This window comes from Drosophila santomea, chromosome 3R, assembly GCF_016746245.2.
Source record: "Drosophila santomea strain STO CAGO 1482 chromosome 3R, Prin_Dsan_1.1, whole genome shotgun sequence".
Taxonomy (NCBI): Eukaryota; Metazoa; Arthropoda; class Insecta; order Diptera; family Drosophilidae; genus Drosophila; species Drosophila santomea.
The window spans coordinates 26769044-26788221 of NC_053019.2; the positions used below are offsets into that span (position 1 = coordinate 26769044).

Sequence of the window (19178 nt, forward strand, 5' to 3'; positions counted from 1 at the left end):
ATGTCATAACAATGACGTACTTTTGTCCCAACAAAAAAAATTAAACACAGCGTTTAAAAAATCTGAAAAATAGACACTCTCACCATTGATTCGAATTTTTATTTGCAGCAAGGAATGCATAAAGTAAACAGAGTTTTGATTGGTTACTTTGGATACAGCAATTTGCATATATTTATAGGGCTTTTAACTTACAACTAGAGAGTTGAGCACACCGTCGATTAATCGAATCGCTTTACCTTGCTTATCATTAAGTTAATCTTTACAAATATGAATATGTGTGAGCAACCGATATTGCTGCTTTTGTGAAATAAAATGTGAAATGTGTTGCAAATTGCATTTGCCAAGCGAAATTAGGAATAGGTTTTACAGCACTCTATACACAATGTTTTTATGCTGACACAGGGTGGTTAAATTATAATAGAACCGATATACTTTTGGGTTACGTTGAATACAGATACACGCATACAATTAAGGCGACTTTAAATGGGTTCAATATAGATAATGCCCTTCTGGGTTTACTTTTGGGGTAACTCAGAGCCAACTTAGCCCAGGCCGTGATCGTCGAAGAAACTCTGCGGGGTCTCATCCTGGAAAGGGAGAATGCTTAGCTTCAGTTACGTGATCTATACTTTGCAGGTAACTTGGGGTAAAAGGAAACCAAATAAAAGCATCGATACTGGGGGTTACCCCTCATAAATAGACTATGAAAAACGGGTAGTAAGTAGTAGCAACTAAAAAAAACAAAAGGACACCAAACGGGTGCGCTAAGCCAGACAGATAGGTAAATAGACAGTTTGGAGGCAGTGGAGCTGAGAGATCAGATCAGTGGAGGCGGAACAAAGTGGGCGTCAAGAGGTCGGAGCAGTCAAATGGGTCAGTGACAACAACAGCAAAGACAACAATCAAAACTAAACGTATACAAAGACACTAAAAAGAAACTGAGGATCACCAGGTCTTACCATTTTCATATAGCATACGAGTAGTACAATTAGATTTGTTTCAAAAATACTTGGTTTTTTATTTTAACTTGTTTTTCTCAGTTACAAAACACAGAAAATTTGGCTAAAACGTACAACACACATACATAAACATATATATATATATATTTACTTGTAGATATAGATAAACTAGAGTTTTTATTCGGTTACCACTAGGGGATGATTATTACAATTTTCAATTATATATCGTTCTCATTTTATCAACATTAAAGCTTAGATGTTTCTATTGTAAGAATAGTATTGCATATATTTCCCACTAAATTAGTTATTGCCCATTTGGTGATTGATTGGAATGATCTTTCGATTATATAATGTAGATAGGAAGAGGAATATTAATTCAGTTCAGGAACCCCAGGTGGGACTACGTGAGGTTGGCTTGTTTTGCATGAACTTAGCTGAATCTATTGTATCTGTGTGTGAAATTTACGAGAGAAAGAGTGTATGGAAAACCACATGCCAGATGCTCTGATGTTACTATCTAGTATTATTGCTTTTTTGAAGCCTCACGCTGCTGGGCGTCTTCTTGCTTATCTTTTTTTATCAGCGTTTTAGTGCTGTACAACAGCCAAATCACACACAAGAGTTGAGGAGTGGATGGAGCAGTGTTGTAAAGTGCCAAGTGCAGCACACGTTATCGCTGGGGGGTGTAACTGTGTGTGTTATTGTGTGCTTGCTGTGTCTGGGTGTGCGTGTAATATCAACTACATAAGTTCTAGGGTGTTCTAGTTCTTTAGAGGAGTCCAATGTCTCTTAAAGTGCCCTCAACGGCTTCGTCCTGGAGTACAGAGAATAAGAACAATAAGAACGAGAAAAGTAGAAGGAAAGAGAGTAGTAGTGGTAGTACGAGTAGTAGTTGTATGTGTAAGTAGAATGTGTCCAAAAAAGAAACCAATTTCGATCTTGTTTTGATTTTCTTTCATGTACGGCACAACTTGGAAACACGAAATGCATATTATATGGATGAACATCACAGCGCAGCGCGGGGAAGGCAGGGGAATGGAAGCTGGGCAATATACACAAATATATATATATATATACAGCTGGACGAAGGTTCGACTGATCTGACCTATCGACTCTCCACTAACTCTTTGCAGATCGGGAATATAACTTTATGTTCTTTACACTGGTTCTTTGGGATTGGGTTTTCTTTTCTTCTTGGTATTTATTTATTGTTTTGATCGATTAGTTGAGATACTCATTGAAGTCCTGTGGTGGTTGTTGGTGGTGGTAGTAGTTGTGTTAACATCGATATATGCAGTGGCGGGTAGGGTAAGCGTTAATAATAACAAGAGAGAGGGTACATGGGTTACACATTTATATATGGCTTATGGTATGGCAAGAATATGTTAAGTTCAACATTGTTTCTAGTTAGTAATTCATCTACAAAGGTCATGCATAATAAACAAGCCAACTACAATCGACATCTTGCTACAATTCGGGTTAGGAGACTTACAAAAGTTACGGTCACAAAATAAACACAAGCTTCAAATTGTACTATAAATGGCAAACAAGGTTTTAGTTTTAGTTTAACTGCACAGCAACATCTATGGCAAGTTCAATACTGTGGCGATTAAATATTTCCTGGTAGATTCTCACAATTCACAATTCGTTTTCGAGTAGGCAAGTTTCGGAACTCAGGACGGCATGCAAATAAACAAAATCGAATGAATGCGTGTGTGACAACTGAGGTGGTTTACATCAGATTCGGAACTTAAAGATAATGACAACGCTGCTGCAAGGACACACACGCACACTGGACTTAGGATCTATTGCAGCGAGTAAAAGAACTCTTCTTGCTTTGAGTTGTTAGAGGTGGTTTGTTTATAGAGATTAGTTTTGATTGCAAAAATTAGAGAAATAAGAACGAGAAGTAGGTAAGAGTAGAGTATAAAGAGAAAACCGTGATTTGATGAGTTATGACATTGTAAACGTTATAGATAGGCATAAAAATATAGATGCAAACAAACACTAACGAGGTAACGAAACTAAAAACCATTAAGTTGAATAAATATATAAAACAATTAACAATATCCGGCATAGGTAGAGTGACACAACCGTTTTAGGCATTACAGATCATATGTCTCGGGTGTACTGACCTCTTGGAGCAGATCCTGCGAGGCGATCGCCTTAAGTACGTTCTTTTTGGACGTCTCCTGGATCTCGCCGCCAATGAGCAGCTCATCCAGGATAAAGTATGCTTTTTCAAAGTTAAAGATAATGTCCAGCTCGCAGACCTGTTTAGCAAATGGGAAATATGACACTCTTCATCGCTTCCATAGCAAAACGGTGTTAATAACTTACGCTGCCAAAGTACTTATCCAACAGCTCCACATAGCGATGAATGATCTCCAGTGTCAGCAGTTCGTTGTCGTTCTGCTCGATGGCGCAACAGAAATACAAGCTTGCATATCTATAAGCCAACAAACGTTAATGTATACATTTTGATATGTCTGTGCACAGCTTTTATTTAACTAACTGACGACACTTTGCTGGTCATCGAAGATTTGATACCATTACACACCTTTTGTAGACAATCTTGCAGTCCTTCCACTCCAGAAAGGAGCACATTTTGGGCTTGCGGGCCAGTATCGTGGTGACCAGTTCCCGGGTGATCTTCTTTTTCACCTTATCCGGATAGGCCATGTACCACTTTTGTAAACGCAGCTTGCCCTGCCGACTGAACAGCAGCATGAAAAGCATCTGGAATAAGGTAGAAGGTTCGTAAGTACAGAACGTTTATTGATTTAACGATTTGAATTAATTTTTCATATCTTTTTAGGCCAGCGAAGCTCTCAATTTCCACTGACACAGTCATCGAGCACCCCCACCAACACACACACATGTACACCTGGAGCCACCGCTTCGTCAACGCACAAATTCGATTCGATAACGAAATAAATCACTTGTTCGCCGAATTTTTCTTGAGCCTTACCATTGACTTTTGTTTTCCTCTGTGTGGTTAAGTTTTTCCGTGGGCTGGGAGTAGAAAATATATGGAAAAACCTTATTTTTCCATGCAGCCAGCGAGCAAAACACACATAGAAAGTTCTTCTTCATGCACTGCTGCCATTCGCAATGCACCTGCCGACGTGTTCAAGTGAATGCCATGTACAGTGGGCTTCAAATAAATAGAGCTAGTCATACAATACTTAAACACTAAGTGGTGTATGATGCAAAATTATTTGATACTTTCGTGGGGCAGCAATATATTTTGATACGAAAGACGTACACATACAAATATTATATAATATAACTATTATTATCATCATATTCCACTGTATCTGAGCCGTGCGATATTTGCCATTCACCGAGAACTATCGCACGACAACTGCAGTTCTCCGTGCCCATCTCTATTGGGCTGTGTAGACGTTAGCAGCTGGCCGTACTCGTGCCGTTTAAAAGCCGAAATTTCATCAATTTGATTTCAATTGCAAGCGAACAACCTGCGACCATGTCAATAAAGCTCAAAGCTAACCTCAACAATCCGCCCATAAGTAAGTATCAAAGGGAAGCCGGCTGCAGTGACCTTCAGTGCCCGGAGGATGTGCACTTGAGTGAGGTTATATCCGCATCGGGGTCTATTTATGTACACAATATATTGTGGTATTCCAACCGAACCCTCTTTTATTGCATCAGCCCGGTATCGTATGATATTAATTGATTCATTCGACTAGGTGGCCTGGCGACGGCGCATCTAATCAATGGCACGGTGCCCGTGGAGATAGTATGGAGCAAGGAGGAGACTTCCCTTCAATTCCCGGATAATCGCCTGTTGGTGTGCCACTCCAACAACGATGTGCTCCGCGCCCTCGCTCGCGCTGCTCCGGACTACAAGCTGTACGGAGAGACGGCCATCGAACGAACACAGATTGATCACTGGCTGTCTTTCTCACTGACCTGCGAGGATGACATATCCTGGGCACTCTCCTTCCTGGACAAGTCCATTGCCCCGGTGACGTACCTGGTGGCCAACAAGCTGACAATCGCCGACTTTGCACTGTTCAACGAGATGCACTCGCGCTATGAGTTCCTCGCCGCCAAGGGCATTCCTCAGCACGTGCAGCGCTGGTATGACCTCATCACCGCCCAGCCGTTGATCCAGAAGGTGCTGCAGTCCCTGCCAGCGGATGCTAAGGTTAAGAGAAGTCCACAGTCTTCCAAGGAGCAGACACCAGCCAAAACAGGCGAGCGCAAGCAGGAGGGCAAGTTCGTGGACCTGCCAGGTGCCGAGATGGGCAAAGTGGTTGTGCGCTTCCCGCCAGAGGCCTCTGGCTATCTGCACATTGGTCACGCCAAGGCAGCGCTGCTGAATCAGTACTACGCTCTGGCGTTCCAAGGAACGCTGATCATGAGATTCGATGACACGAATCCCGCCAAGGAGACGGTCGAGTTCGAAAATGTCATTCTCGGCGATCTCGAGCAGCTGCAGATCAAGCCCGACTTATTTACGCACACCTCAAACTACTTCGACCTCATGCTCGACTACTGTGTCCAGCTGATCAAGGAGAGCAAGGCCTATGTGGATGATACCCCTCCGGAGCAAATGAAGCTGGAGCGTGAACAACGTGTGGAATCCGCCAATCGCTCTAACTGTGAGTTGATCTTGGTTACTTGACTGTATTTTACACATCTTAATACATGTTTTCTATTTCAGCTGTCGAGAAGAATCTTTCGCTGTGGGAGGAGATGGTTAAGGGCTCTGAGAAGGGTCAAAAGTACTGCGTGCGCGCCAAGATCGACATGAGCTCCCCCAACGGATGCTTGCGCGATCCCACAATCTATCGCTGCAAGAACGAGCCACATCCTCGCACGGGAACCAAATACAAGTGAGTAAAACAAAAAATGTACATAGAGAATCACATGTAACCCTTATCATTTGCAGGGTGTACCCCACCTATGACTTTGCCTGCCCCATTGTGGACGCCATCGAGAATGTGACCCACACCCTGCGCACCACTGAATACCATGACCGAGATGATCAATTCTACTGGTTCATTGATGCCCTGAAGCTGAGAAAACCGTACATCTGGTCATACAGTCGACTGAACATGACCAACACTGTGTTGTCCAAGAGGAAACTTACCTGGTTTGTGGATTCCGGTCTGGTTGATGGCTGGGATGATCCTCGCTTCCCAACGGTGCGTGGTATCATCCGTCGCGGCATGACTGTGGAGGGTTTAAAGGAGTTCATCATTGCCCAAGGCAGCAGTAAATCCGTAGTGTTCATGAACTGGGATAAGATCTGGGCCTTCAACAAGAAGGTCATCGATCCCATTGCTCCTCGTTACACAGCCTTGGAGAAGGATAAGCGCATTATTGTTAATGTGGCTGGCGCTAAGGTGGAAAGGATCCAGGTATCCGTGCATCCCAAGGATGAATCACTTGGCAAGAAGACCGTCTTGTTGGGTCCCCGCATCTACATCGACTACGTTGATGCCGAAGCCTTGAAGGAGGGTGAAAATGCCACGTTCATTAACTGGGGCAACATTCTCATCAAGAAGGTTAACAAGGATGCATCTGGAAACATAACTTCCGTTGATGCTGCCCTCAATTTGGAGAACAAGGACTTCAAAAAGACTCTTAAACTCACCTGGTTGGCTGTGGAAGAGGATGCCAGTGCCTATCCACCCACTTACTGCGTTTACTTTGAGAATATCATTAGCAAAGCTGTTTTGGGCAAGGACGAGGACTTTAAGCAGTTTATTGGCCACAAGACCCGTGATGAGGTTGCCATGCTGGGCGATCCAGAACTGAAGAAGTGCAAGAAGGGCGATATCATCCAGTTGCAGAGACGTGGCTTCTTCAAGGTCGACGTCGCCTATGCTCCGCCCAGTGGATACACCAGCGTTCCTTCTCCCATTGTTTTGTTCTCTATTCCTGATGGACACACGAAGGATGTGCCAACTTCCGGCCTAAAAGTGAATGCTCCGGAAGCCAAAACGACGGTGAGTTGAATTGTGCCTTACAAAAATAAGACTATAAATAGGGTATTCAATATTCGACATAAGACGTACAATTAACTACACAATCAGCTGTTTGGAGCTCTGTGAACTTTTTCGCTCTCCCACTGCGGCTCTCTGAAGCTCTTTCACTTTCTCTTAGTTATGTGCCGCGTTGGTGCGACGTAGTCTTCTTCACGGAAGAAAACCAGTTGTATGCTGAACTACCTGGCGTGTGGAGCGTTATCGTCAACCTCAGTAAGGCAAACAACAAGTTTAAAAGAGAGGCTCGTTGAATAATAAATGTAGCCCTTGCTGACGTTGCAAACAGATTTTAGAAAATATTAATACATTGCTGCAAATTCGCTTTTAATTTAAATTAATATAAAATGTGTGTTCTTTTAACAGAAAAAGGCATCCTCACCTGTAAGTTCTTCCGGTCAAGCTTCCGAATTGGACAGTCAAATTACCCAGCAAGGCGATCTGGTCCGAGATCTGAAATCCAAGAAAGCTGCCAAGGATCAAATCGATGTTGCTGTGAAGAAGCTGCTCGCCCTGAAAGCGGATTACAAGTCAGCTACTGGAAAGGATTGGAAACCGGGGCAAACTCCTGCTCCTTCTGCATCTGTACCTGCCGCCAGCTCATCCCCTGCCAACGACGCCGTTTCCGTTAACGCCAGTATTGTCAAGCAAGGCGATTTGGTCAGAGATCTGAAGGGAAAGAAGGCTAGCAAACCGGAGATTGACGCTGCTGTTAAAACCCTTCTTGAACTCAAGGCTCAGTACAAAACTCTCACCGGTCAGGATTGGAAGCCAGGCACTGTACCACCCACTGCCGCTCCAGCTGCAACTCCTGCTCCATCTGCCGCCGCTGCCAACGATTCGGTGGCCCAAATTCTTAGCCAAATCACTGCCCAGGGTGACAAAGTCCGGGAACTAAAGTCAGCTAAAGCCGATAAGGCCACCGTTGATGCTGCAGTAAAGACGCTGCTTAGCTTGAAGGCTGACTACAAAGCAGCCACCGGCAGTGACTGGAAGCCAGGCACCACAGCTCCAGCTCCCGCAGCAGCAGCAGTAAAAGTCAAACAGGAGAAGAATCCGGAGCCAGCTTCTGGCCCTGCGGTAAACACACTGCTTGACAAGATCGCGCAGCAGGGTGATAAAATTCGTCAATTGAAATTGGCGAAATCGGAGAAATCTCTTGTGGAAGCTGAGGTTAAACTTCTGCTGGCTCTAAAAACGGACTACAAATCCCTAACGGGTCAGGAGTGGAAACCAGGCACTGTGGCACCCGCTCCCACAACTGTTGCCGTTGTAGATCTCACTGGTGGAGATTCCGGCAGTGACGTCGGCAGTGTCTTGAGCAAGATTCAGGCACAAGGCGATAAGATCCGGAAACTAAAGTCAGAGAAGGCAGCCAAGAACGTTATCGATCCTGAGGTTAAGGCTCTGCTGGCCCTTAAAGCTGAATACAAGACGCTGAGCGGTAAGGACTGGACACCAGACGCTAAGGCTGAACCAGCTGTTGTAAAAAAAGAAGCTAGCCCCGTTTCGATGGCATCGCCGGCTAAGGATGAACTCACCCAGGAGATTAATGCTCAGGGGGAGAAGGTACGCGCCGCGAAGGGTAATAAGGTAGCCAAGGAAGTGATCGATGCTGAAGTGGCCAAGTTGTTGGCACTCAAGGCCAAGTACAAGGAGGTCACGGGCACCGATTTCCCTGTTGCAGGTCGCGGAGGTGGCGGCGGAGGAGGAGGTTCAGCCAAGAAAGCGCCAAAGGACGCGCAACCAAAGCCAGCCAAGCCAGTGAAAAAGGAGCCTGCAGCCGATGCGTCCGGAGCTGTAAAGAAGCAAACCCGTCTGGGTCTGGAGGCTACCAAGGAGGATAACTTGCCCGACTGGTACTCGCAGGTTATCACCAAGGGTGAGATGATCGAATATTACGACGTTTCTGGATGCTACATTCTGCGTCACTGGTCCTTCGCCATTTGGAAAGCCATTAAGACTTGGTTCGATGCTGAGATTACACGCATGGGCGTCAAGGAGTGCTACTTCCCCATCTTCGTTTCTAAAGCGGTGCTGGAAAAGGAGAAGACGCACATCGCGGACTTCGCGCCGGAGGTGGCCTGGGTCACCAAGTCCGGTGACTCTGATTTGGCCGAGCCAATCGCAGTGCGTCCTACCTCCGAGACCGTCATGTACCCCGCCTACGCGAAATGGGTACAGTCCTACAGGGATCTGCCGATTCGTCTCAATCAGTGGAATAACGTTGTCGTAAGTATTGCCCTGAGTTTGCACAATGTATCGTTTATTAACAACCACATTATGTTCTTTTTGTAGCGCTGGGAATTCAAGCAGCCAACTCCTTTCCTGCGTACCCGCGAGTTCCTGTGGCAGGAGGGTCACACCGCTTTCGCCGACAAGGAAGAAGCCGCCAAGGAGGTGCTAGACATCCTCGACCTTTATGCCTTGGTGTACACCCATCTGCTGGCTATTCCTGTAGTCAAGGGCCGCAAGACTGAGAAGGAGAAGTTCGCGGGTGGTGACTACACCACCACCGTGGAGGCTTTCATCTCGGCTTCAGGACGTGCCATTCAAGGAGCTACCAGCCACCATTTGGGTCAGAATTTCTCCAAGATGTTCGAAATCGTGTACGAGGACCCTGAAACGCAGCAGAAGAAGTACGTTTACCAGAACTCCTGGGGCCTAACTACTCGCACGATTGGCGTGATGATCATGGTGCATGCGGATAACCAGGGCCTGGTGTTGCCCCCACATGTTGCCTGCATTCAGGCCATTGTGGTGCCATGCGGCATCACCGTTAACACCAAGGATGACGAGCGGGCGCAGCTGCTAGACGCTTGCAAGGCCCTTGAGAAGCGCCTTGTCGGCGGTGGAGTTCGTTGCGAGGGTGACTATCGGGACAACTACTCGCCCGGCTGGAAGTTCAATCACTGGGAACTGAAGGGCGTGCCGCTGCGCTTGGAAGTGGGTCCCAAGGACCTGAAGGCCCAACAACTGGTGGCCGTGCGTCGCGACACTGGCGAGAAGATCACCATACCGCTGGCCGATGTGGAGAAGAAGATCCCCGCGCTGCTCGAAACAATACATGCGAGCATGCTTAAGAAGGCAGAAGAGGATCTGACCAGTCACACGAAAAAGGTGACCAACTGGACGGACTTCTGTGGTTTCCTAGAGCAGAAGAATCTCCTTCTGGCTCCCTTCTGCGGCGAGATCAGCTGCGAGGACAAGATCAAGGCGGACAGCGCCCGCGGCGAAGAGGCCGAGCCAGGAGCTCCGGCGATGGGTGCCAAGTCGCTGTGTATTCCCTTCGATCAGCCAGCGCCCATTGCGGCAAGCGATAAGTGCATCAACCCCAACTGCACCAACAAGCCCAAGTTCTACACGCTCTTTGGACGAAGCTACTAGAAAATGAAAGTGAAGCCAGGCTTCGTTGCTTATCTAAATCATTTTTTTAACAAATGAATTCGATTGGTTAGGATCGATTGACCTATATGTACTCTGATTTTCACAAAAACTTACTATTCATTTTAAATTGATTAAATGTTTAAATTGAAAACCATAAACTTGTATTTTGCTTGCACAACCCAGACCTTTTAACCTACAGCTGAATGGCTTGCCGGACTAATTTTAATTGGGGATTTTTCAATAAGTTGTCAAACTATTTAACCTCAGTTGCGCCGTGCAAATATAATTAGAAACGGGTAAATAAACGAAACGTATATATACTGTGTTTAGTTCCGTTTATAAAACATAAATTATTTATCAGCTTCTTTTAAAAAGGTATCAATCCTATCGCCAGCCAGCAATTAAATACTTAACTACGTGCCAATTAAATTATATTTCATAGACTACTTAGTACTGACTGATAGTTATAATTCTATTCTTGTTCTACTAATTAAACCCATTTCTAAAGGAAGCTGTCAGTGTGAAGAAATCGGTCATATCCTCCATACCCATTTTAATCTGTTAATAACACCAATTAAAACAGACTTAGCCGCGCTCCATTTCAATAAATGGATAATTTTTCACCACTCGCAATCAGTGGATTCCATCTTAAACGGTTTGGAGGTGGGTAGCGATATGACCACATATAGGAATTGATACCAATGATACCAGAGCCCAAGGCATTTACTTTCTGTTCGAGCGGCGCTGCTCGCCAAGATCAGTAATATAATTGTCATACATATGAGTGGGTTTTGGAATGCTGGAACCCTAAGCGTTGGGTAAGAGTGAGTCCAGCTAATTAAATGCATATCTCATATCTGGCCACTTTGCGTCAGCCAGCAGTCGCTGGCCAGCAGCGACTTGTTTTAAATGGAAAAATAATGGCCGAGCCCACGCCGCGGATGGGGTATATGGAAATGGCCCCAGACCTGGACAATATTGCGTGCCCATGTGCGTAAACATCAACAATCGCAGAACCACAAATAAGTGACAAGCAGTCCCTGTCAACTGAGTTAAGCAAATATGACTATTTCCATTCGTATTGCCGCGATTTGTAACTGGTTTAAACTACTGATGCAATGGGAAAATATCACAAGTCAACACGAAAATGGGTTTGCAAATAACAAGGTTCTTAAATAAATTTTTTATAATATTATCTCATTTATTGTAATATTAAGTGTAATATTCGAGTATTTCATTTCCAGTTATCCACTTATAACATAATAGTATTTATGGCAGCTATTAATCCTTTTTCACATGCAAAGTTGCGAAACAAAGTCTTCAGACAGATATACCCCATAGGCAAGATACACGGCTCAGTTTCTTAGTTGACTCAGGTCAAGCCTTAATGTGTTCTACTTAGTCGTTAATCGAATCTCGAGCAAATAGCAAATATTTAGTGTTATTTAGTATTCAGCTGCGCGAAAGCAAGCGCGATTTGCAATTATGTTTGATTTATGGCGGCGTTCCTGATTCGATAGGTGGTGGTGGTGCTCGTGGTGCTTATGGTGCTGGTGGAGATCATTGGATCTTGGAAATCCCATTTATTCCATCCGCAGCTCCAGCCTTGCCTTTTAACTCTTAACTCCAGCCCACTCGGAGTAATCAATTGCAAAAAAAATTGCATAATGATGGCCGCGACTGATTGAATGCATGGTGCATACGTATGTAAGTAAGTATCTACTCAAGCAACCTGTTCACAAATGCCGCATTATTCATCGGCAGTGTTCAATCAAAAAACATAATGCGGAGTTGGAGTTGGGGAAGTGAAAAGAGTAGTTCTAAAGTTGCAAAGCTTCAATATATGTTTATTTCCTGATTTAAATCAGATTAGCAATTAGGCTTTCGATAATAGGAATCAAGATCTAAATATAAGACTAACAAAGTTATCCTAATTCAATTTAGTTATATTCCACTTCAGCCGATGACAATATTCTAACTTAATTCTCACTTAAGACCTAGACTTGTTTAATTAAAAACAATAACATTATGCGTTTTATTTAACAAAAATTACGTCTCTTTATGGAAATCTTTGACGTAATCGTAATCCTTCAACAATAGGAAAATTTGATGTGTTTTTTAGCTGTGCATTAAAAAAATGTTAATTATAAGCTGCAAGTATCAAGTTCTTAGTTTAGCTTATAAACAACAAGAGTGTGAAAGGCAAACATTAGCTAGTAGTAACCAGATGGAAGTCAAACAGGATTCAGCTGTGATTCAAGATATTAGATTGTTTGAGTGTAAATGGCAAAGATCAAAGACATTTACCAAGGAGTTCCTTGGAGATTCGTGGACACGTGTGTTGATATCTCTTCCGCTTCCACTAGAGAAGCAACCTGGAGAGCTGAGATTTGGACTGATCGTGCAATTCGCGGATGGGTGACGAGTCAGTTTCCTCGGTTCTGTCGCGTTTACAGAATTAATTAGAGTGGAACTATGAATTGGGCTGGACCAGGGGCGTCGGTCCAACGACTTGGGCTGCCAAAACAAATTATGTCATCAAAGGAAAGGGAAATGGAAATGGAATACAACTGATGAGCTGCGAAGCCTGTTATTAACCGCAAGGTCCGTAGGCCAACATACCCATACCCAAACCCCCGGCTGGAAATAAAAAATGAAAACGTAACGGAGACGTTGCTGAATCACAATTTCAAGGTCGTCTCAACACGACATCTTCTGTGGATGGTTGCTCGTTACCAGATTGTGAAATCCCCAGCGATCCTGTGCCCCAATGTGTCCAATGCCCATGCCCCTCATCCCCACATCACGCCAGCTCACAAACCAACTCACCTGACGGGGCAACTTTTTTTTTAACCGGCCATTATCAGCGCTTGCAGCCGTGGATCAGGTTCCTCCAAGAGGAAAAAATCTCTTCTACAGCCGAAAATTGCATGAATGCATTTTAGCGCGGAAATGCGCTGGTATGAGTTGTCTGAATTCGTGCATACGCCACCACAGTGAAGCTTCAAATAGCTACGATTATCAATGAAGTATTTTAATCCCACTTAAATTGTTCTAATAGGTTTCCATGCACAGGTGTCAAGCAAATGATTTCATTATCATTTTCAATAATTCATCAATCGAGCAAAAGATACATTGCAAACGTGTTTTTAATTAGATAAAAGATAGCATTAATAGAAAGATTACTTTTAGATAAAATGGATTTAATGGAACTCTGGAGTGCTGTGTGTGCCTGACAAGCCCTCCGCAGGAAGTTCGCCATAAAGGAGCTGCACTGTACATATGCATCTGTTTCGCTGCCATGGATGACATGCGCTTTTTTAGGGCCACCTCAAGTGGCTGGCCTTGGTGTGATGCTGCTCCTTTTTTTGCGGTCGAGGGGAATTTTGTTTTGGACTCCGTCTAGGGTTGTCACCCCACTGCAGTTGGGATGCACCGAATCCGAATCCGTATCCGAATCCCAATACGAAGACGGGAGATCCATTAGCATTGCCCTTGCTCGACTTGGAGTACTTTAAGTGCCGTTTAATTGGCTTTAATTCGAGTGTTTCGATTCGCTGTGTGTTTTTCGGCTTTATTGCCTGGCTGAGGGCAAGCTCATCTTACGCCTGATACAACCCGGAAAGCAGCGCTGCTCACCTGGTCACCACACACACACACACACACACACCTGTCGCCGCACACGTTTCATAGCTGTATTGGTGCGGCGTTGGCGAGGCAGCGACGCCGGCAGAAGCGAGTTTCCTTTGAGCCGAGTATAACTTCAAGCCAATTGCCCGCTTTCAATTCAGTTGCCGCTGAGTTTTCAACCGATTCGATTCGAGACCGCCAAACAACAACAACATCACTCGAAAGATTCGCCAGTCACCGTCACCGTCGCCTGAGAAGTGAGTTTCAGATCCAATCGAGGTGCTAATAACTTGGCCCAATAGTCGTCGCTTAGGCCATCCTAATCCCCTCGTGAACTTTGGCTCCGTGTGTGTTTGCCCTTACAATTGACATGAAAAGCCCAAAATGAAAACAAAAGTCAATCCAGCAATTGCAAGCGAAATGTGTGCGAATGTCATAATTTGCGTGCCTCAAGTTACGTGCACCTGTCCGTCCGTCCAAAAAAAAAGGAGGCGTGAAATGCTGTGTATAGTGTGTGCTAGTTCAGGAATAAAAAAAAAAACTCAGATCGGATCTGTAATAACAATGGGAATAAAATTCAATGGAAATTAATGCGGCTAGAATGGAAAAGAGCAAATGCATTCGAGTTTGTGTCTTAAGTCTTTTGTTTGGGACGCGAAAAGTGGAATGGAATGGTCGCCAAAGGAAACAAAAATTTGCATGAATGGAAGAGATTGCAAAATTATGCATATCTAAGCATACAATTTCCTGGGACTAAAAAGTTGTATATTCTTCAACTGGGGTAAAGGCAAAATTGCTTAATGCTACTTTTTGGCTCCAGGCATTTTAAAGTGAATGTTGTATTTTCCTTAAAAAAAAGTAAAGTGCAAGCTCTAGAAACTAGAATCGGTGAATAACTTATAAATGTTTTAATTGGCTTGTCGGAAACGTAAACAATTGCGTTTGAATAATTTAACAAATGCAGCATTCTATAATTTTGCAATCAATCAATGATTCAGTTGTATTACTAAATGTTAAGCAATAGAAACTAGGCGGTAGAGCCTTTATTACAAAGAAAAACCTTCCATATAATTTTCTTTTGACTGATTCTCATGATGTCTGCATAAAAAGTAAGCTACTTTAATCAGTGCGCCCATAAAACGAGAGTGAAATGCCAAGTCTTTTATGCTTATGGCTAATGGGTGGAAATCGCTTAAGTCATCGTTACCTGGCTAATTGCTTGGACTTCCACCCGCACTCGCATTGCCCAAGAGCCTAATGCACACACACTAAAACCTAACTGCCCGAAAATAAAAACCCCAAAAATAAGGCAATGGTCCAAACATTAACCCATTGCGGGACGGACGCTTTCCCAAAAACACGAAATAAACAAACAGACGGTGGCCGCTAACAGGTCTTTAAACTTGTCACTATTTACCAACGCAAACAGATGATGTGCGAGGTGAGGTGTGATGGTATCCCAGCTGGTGATGGGCTACAGGTGGGAAGGGGGGCTCCAGGGGAACGGACAACGGACCCCCCAAATCCCAATTGGCCGCGGCAATTACACGCGGTTGGTCAACACTTCGCAGTTGTCTCGTACTTCACCAGTATGCGCCGCTGACATTGAAAAGAATCTGGCTCGGAGTAGGTTAGACAAACAAACGGCCAGCAACTCGATCTTGAAAATATACATATAATCGTAATACATCGAAACTTCCCTTGCTTAGTTGTACAAAGTAAACGGCATCCTTTGGAGCATTGCTTACTAAAAGGACTTTTTTCTAAACCATAATGTATTCCAGATCGCTGCTTAAACATGGACATACTGAGGAGCGATGCCGACTGCGGCGAGTCCGATATTGCCAAGTTCTATGCCAACAAAACCATACTTATTACGGGAGCCACTGGATTCATGGGCAAGGTGCTGGTGGAGAAACTACTACGCAGCTGTGGCGACCTGAACGTCATATATCTATTAATACGCACCAAAAAGGGAGTCGATCCCAGTGTGCGCAAGGAGCAGTACTTCAAGTGTGTGGTAAGTTAATCCCATTGCCTTCAACCACCGGAACTCAATGCATTCCATCAATAAATGCTGTAAATTGTTCAGTTTATGGCTCGTAAATAAGGCCCAGCCCCTCGCTTTAAGCAGCTTAATTAGCAGCTACTTAGATTGCCATTCTCCCTTGTACCACGTGACGTATGCGTAATGGCCATATAAAGTGCAACGAAGTGCATCAAAGATCCATGGAATCGTACTCTCCGCTATGTTGCCAATTAAAAATCGCAATATTGATGTGTGTGATTTGGATTTTCTATTAATTACCAACTGAGGCAAAAAAAAAATTCATTTCCGGGGGTTTTCCAAAAAGTATTGACCAATATTTAATTACAGCACAACGAAAAATCTAGAGAATAAGTTGTGTTGTTGGGGAAACCACCAAGAATATGTGACTGAAGCAGATTTCACAATTCACTACTAAATTATTGATATTTCACAATACCTCCAAAATTGTAGTGTGCAACAAGCCATCAATTGTAGTTCTCTTATTGCAGAGCTAGTATAGTTTTAATGCACTTAATCTCTCATTTATTACACGTTTTATAATAGTTTTCCGTTTATTTCAAAGTGATATATGTGAGTTAGTCATAGATCGAGACACTCCATTTCGAATCAGCCACACGTCAATAAAGATCTTACAAAATCCGAAGCGATCAGTACTATGGCCTTGCCCACCGGCCGTTAGCCATAATTTCCACCTCAGACAGCCTGACAATTCCGAATCCGAGTCTGAATCGCGACGCACTCGCACGTGAACTTAGATATAAATTCTATATAATTATACGCCATAACTGAGCTAATACCCCGTTTGCCCTCCGCCAAAAAAGGGGGGAAAAAAAAAAGAAAACCTCAACTCCCGCAAATTACCAAATTATCGCACAGCTCAAAGACACAGAAATCCGGTGTTACGTGGTGGCCACAAAGCGACCCACTCAACACACATCCACGGCGTTTATAAGTCAAGGTGATCATTATTGGTAGAAAAAATCCAAAAACTTACAATGACTCTTAATTGTTGGACGTTAAGACGGCGCTAAAACCAGCGACATGGCCCATTAGGCGATTCTAGCCAGTGGAAGCAGTGGAACTCCAACACCAATTGCCAATTGTCCATTGCAATTCCAACGCCATGACACTTAACTAATGACCCAACGACCGACCGCCTCTTATTTTCGCTTTCAGATCTTTAGCAAGCTGCTGGAGAAGAATCCCGGCATCGTGGACAAGGTGCGCGTGGTAAAGGGCGATCTGCTGGAGCCGGACCTTGGCTTGAGCGCCAATGACACCAACACACTCGCCTCCAACGTCGAGGTGGTGTTCCACTGTGCCGCCAATGTGCGCTTCGACCAGCCGCTGCGTCCCATGGTCATGATGAACGTGGTGGGCACCCTGAAGGTGCTCCGTCTCGCCGAGAAGATGTCCCAGCTGCAGGCTCTGGTCCATGTGTCCACCTCATACTGCCAGTGCAACGAGAGCGTGCTGGAGGAGCGTGCCTATCCTGCTCCGCAGAACCCCTTCTCCATCATCGAGATGGTGGAGACGATGGACGACGCAGCGCTGGCGGAGATCACACCCAAGTAAGTGATGGGAAACTGCTCTGAGTTATATGTAGATATGTAGATGTTTTTATGAACAGCACTTACTTTTGGTAAACAAAAGGCTGTCTAAATACTGGTATAGTAGTACAATCAAGTGCCACAGTTTCATGCTCCTTTGCAGACGCACCTTGGCGCCTAATAACCAGTTTCATTGGCTTGTTTTCAGATTACTAAACGGCTTGCCAAACACGTACGCTTACAGCAAGGCGCTGTCGGAAGATTTAATTTGCAGATACAACAATAAGCTGCCCATAATCATCACAAGGCCCTCGATCGGTATATATATACTTAATTTTTGTTTTGCCTCCTGGCTAATTGCTTTATTAAATCCATTGCAGTGACGGCCGCCATTCACGAGCCACTGCCCGGCTGGATCGAGGGCGTCAATGGACCCACTGGGCTAATGATTGGCGCCGCACGCGGAGTCATCCGATCGATGCATTGCAATCCGGACTACGCATCCACGGTGATACCCGTGGACAAGGCCATCAACGGCATGATCCTGTGCGGCTATCAGCGCGGCAAGGCCAGCCAGGAGAAGGGTAACCAGCAGTCGGGTGTGGAGTTCTGCAATCTGTGCATCTCCAGCAAGGCGCTGATGTCCTGGGGCGACAGCATCGAGACGGGTCGTCGATTCTTCTACGAAACGCCGCTCAGCTTTGCGCTCTGGTATCCGGGTGGATCCATCAAAAAGAACTACTACCACCACCTCTTCTGCGTCATTTTCTTCCACTATCTGCCCGCCTACTTCATCGACTTCTGGCTGCTCGTCTTTGGCCAAAAGCCCTTGTAAGTAAAAGCTACTTTCGGGTATTTACTATACTAACTTATGGATTATTCCTTGCCAGCTTACTTAATGTCCAACGCAAAGTGTCCATGGGTCTGAAGCTGCTGCAGTACTACACAACGAAGGAGTGGGAGTTCCGAAACGAGCGCTTCCAGGATATGAGCTCCCAGCTGAGCCTGCTGGATCAGGACCTCTTCGACACGTCGGTGGGTCAGGTCAACTGGGAGACGTACATTAGCAACTACATCATAGGCATGCGCACCTATATCCTGGGCGAGAGCGAGGCCACCTTGCCGCACGCCAGGAAGGTACTGCGTCGCCTCTACATCCTCGACTGGGTCAGCAAGGTGCTGTTCTTCTCCCTCAGCTTCTGGTTCCTGTGGACCCATCTGGATGGCTTCGTGGAGCGGGGCGATGCCTTCATCCGATCCTCGCTCAGCACCATTTACCACGAGCGAAACAGCACCTTACATGTATAAGCACTTTTTTAATTATGTATGTACTTCAAATATAGTCCGCAAGATTTTGTTTCTTTTTAAGTTAACTTGCTGTGTTTTACTTTTAAATGTAACTGGTAAATGCTAATTTAGCTTAATAACTTTTTTATTCACTATATGTATATAGAGGATTTCTAATAGCAAAGGCATCCAAAGTCCTGAAAAATCAAAGGTCAAGGAAAGCAAAAGGAATTTGTGTGAAATATCAATAGAATAGTAAGGCAAAAATTAAAGGGATAAGTTTAAGTTATAAACA

General features: G+C 44.6%; 3 protein-coding genes across 6 annotated transcripts; 2 read left to right on the forward strand and 1 right to left on the reverse strand.

The window, feature by feature from the left end:
• Positions 1–79: 79 nt before the first annotated feature.
• Positions 80–4069, reverse strand: LOC120452728 (AP-1 complex subunit sigma-2). Of its 3 annotated transcripts, none has more exons than XM_039637093.2 (5): positions 3931–4069; positions 3520–3698; positions 3300–3408; positions 3095–3232; positions 80–587 (listed from the first exon to the last, which is right to left on the reverse strand). In XM_039637093.2, exons 1-5 carry the CDS (start codon positions 3931–3933, stop codon positions 543–545), a joined length of 474 nt encoding a protein of 157 aa, XP_039493027.1. In that variant the 5' UTR covers positions 3934–4069; the 3' UTR covers positions 80–542. The 3 variants fall into 3 exon arrangements, with proteins under 3 accessions (XP_039493027.1, XP_039493028.1, XP_039493030.1); XM_039637094.1 differs by lacking the exon at positions 80–587 and adding an exon at positions 1114–1773; XM_039637096.2 differs by lacking the exon at positions 80–587 and adding an exon at positions 1797–2204.
• Positions 4070–4336: 267 nt separating this feature from the next.
• Positions 4337–10524, forward strand: LOC120450773 (bifunctional glutamate/proline--tRNA ligase). 2 transcript variants are annotated; one of them, XM_039633929.1, is made up of 6 exons: positions 4337–4492; positions 4673–5590; positions 5653–5824; positions 5881–6943; positions 7346–9211; positions 9278–10524. In XM_039633929.1, exons 1-6 carry the CDS (start codon positions 4450–4452, stop codon positions 10364–10366), a joined length of 5151 nt encoding a protein of 1716 aa, XP_039489863.1. In that variant the 5' UTR covers positions 4337–4449; the 3' UTR covers positions 10367–10524. The 2 variants fall into 2 exon arrangements, with proteins under 2 accessions (XP_039489863.1, XP_039489864.1); XM_039633930.1 differs by lacking the exons at positions 4337–4492; positions 4673–5590; positions 5653–5824; positions 5881–6943 and adding an exon at positions 7112–7195.
• Positions 10525–14109: 3585 nt separating this feature from the next.
• LOC120450894 (putative fatty acyl-CoA reductase CG5065) lies at positions 14110–18969 on the forward strand. The gene is made up of 6 exons (XM_039634135.1): positions 14110–14253; positions 15781–16016; positions 17223–17617; positions 17805–17914; positions 17977–18427; positions 18487–18969. The coding sequence occupies exons 2-6, from the start codon at positions 15795–15797 to the stop codon at positions 18902–18904; spliced, it is 1596 nt and encodes a 531-aa protein (XP_039490069.1). The 5' UTR covers positions 14110–14253; positions 15781–15794; the 3' UTR covers positions 18905–18969.
• Positions 18970–19178: the final 209 nt, after the last annotated feature.

Excerpts from the sequence above, each read along its gene's own strand:
- LOC120450773 (XM_039633929.1), top strand. The coding sequence starts at position 4,450 with ATGTCAATAAAGCTCAAAGCTAACCTCAACAATCCGCCCATAA. Across the intron at positions 4,493-4,672 it reads CCTCAACAATCCGCCCATAA|GTGGCCTGGCGACGGCGCAT; the intron begins GTAAGTATCAAA and ends TCATTCGACTAG. Across the intron at positions 5,825-5,880 it reads CGCACGGGAACCAAATACAA|GGTGTACCCCACCTATGACT; the intron begins GTGAGTAAAACA and ends TATCATTTGCAG.
- LOC120452728 (XM_039637093.2), bottom strand. Across the intron at positions 3,409-3,519 it reads TGCAAGATTGTCTACAAAAG|ATATGCAAGCTTGTATTTCT; the intron begins GTGTGTAATGGT and ends GTTGGCTTATAG. Across the intron at positions 3,233-3,299 it reads TGGATAAGTACTTTGGCAGC|GTCTGCGAGCTGGACATTAT; the intron begins GTAAGTTATTAA and ends TTTGCTAAACAG.
- LOC120450894 (XM_039634135.1), top strand. The coding sequence starts at position 15,795 with ATGGACATACTGAGGAGCGATGCCGACTGCGGCGAGTCCGATATTGCC. Across the intron at positions 17,618-17,804 it reads CTGGCGGAGATCACACCCAA|ATTACTAAACGGCTTGCCAA; the intron begins GTAAGTGATGGG and ends GCTTGTTTTCAG. Across the intron at positions 17,915-17,976 it reads CATCACAAGGCCCTCGATCG|TGACGGCCGCCATTCACGAG; the intron begins GTATATATATAC and ends AATCCATTGCAG.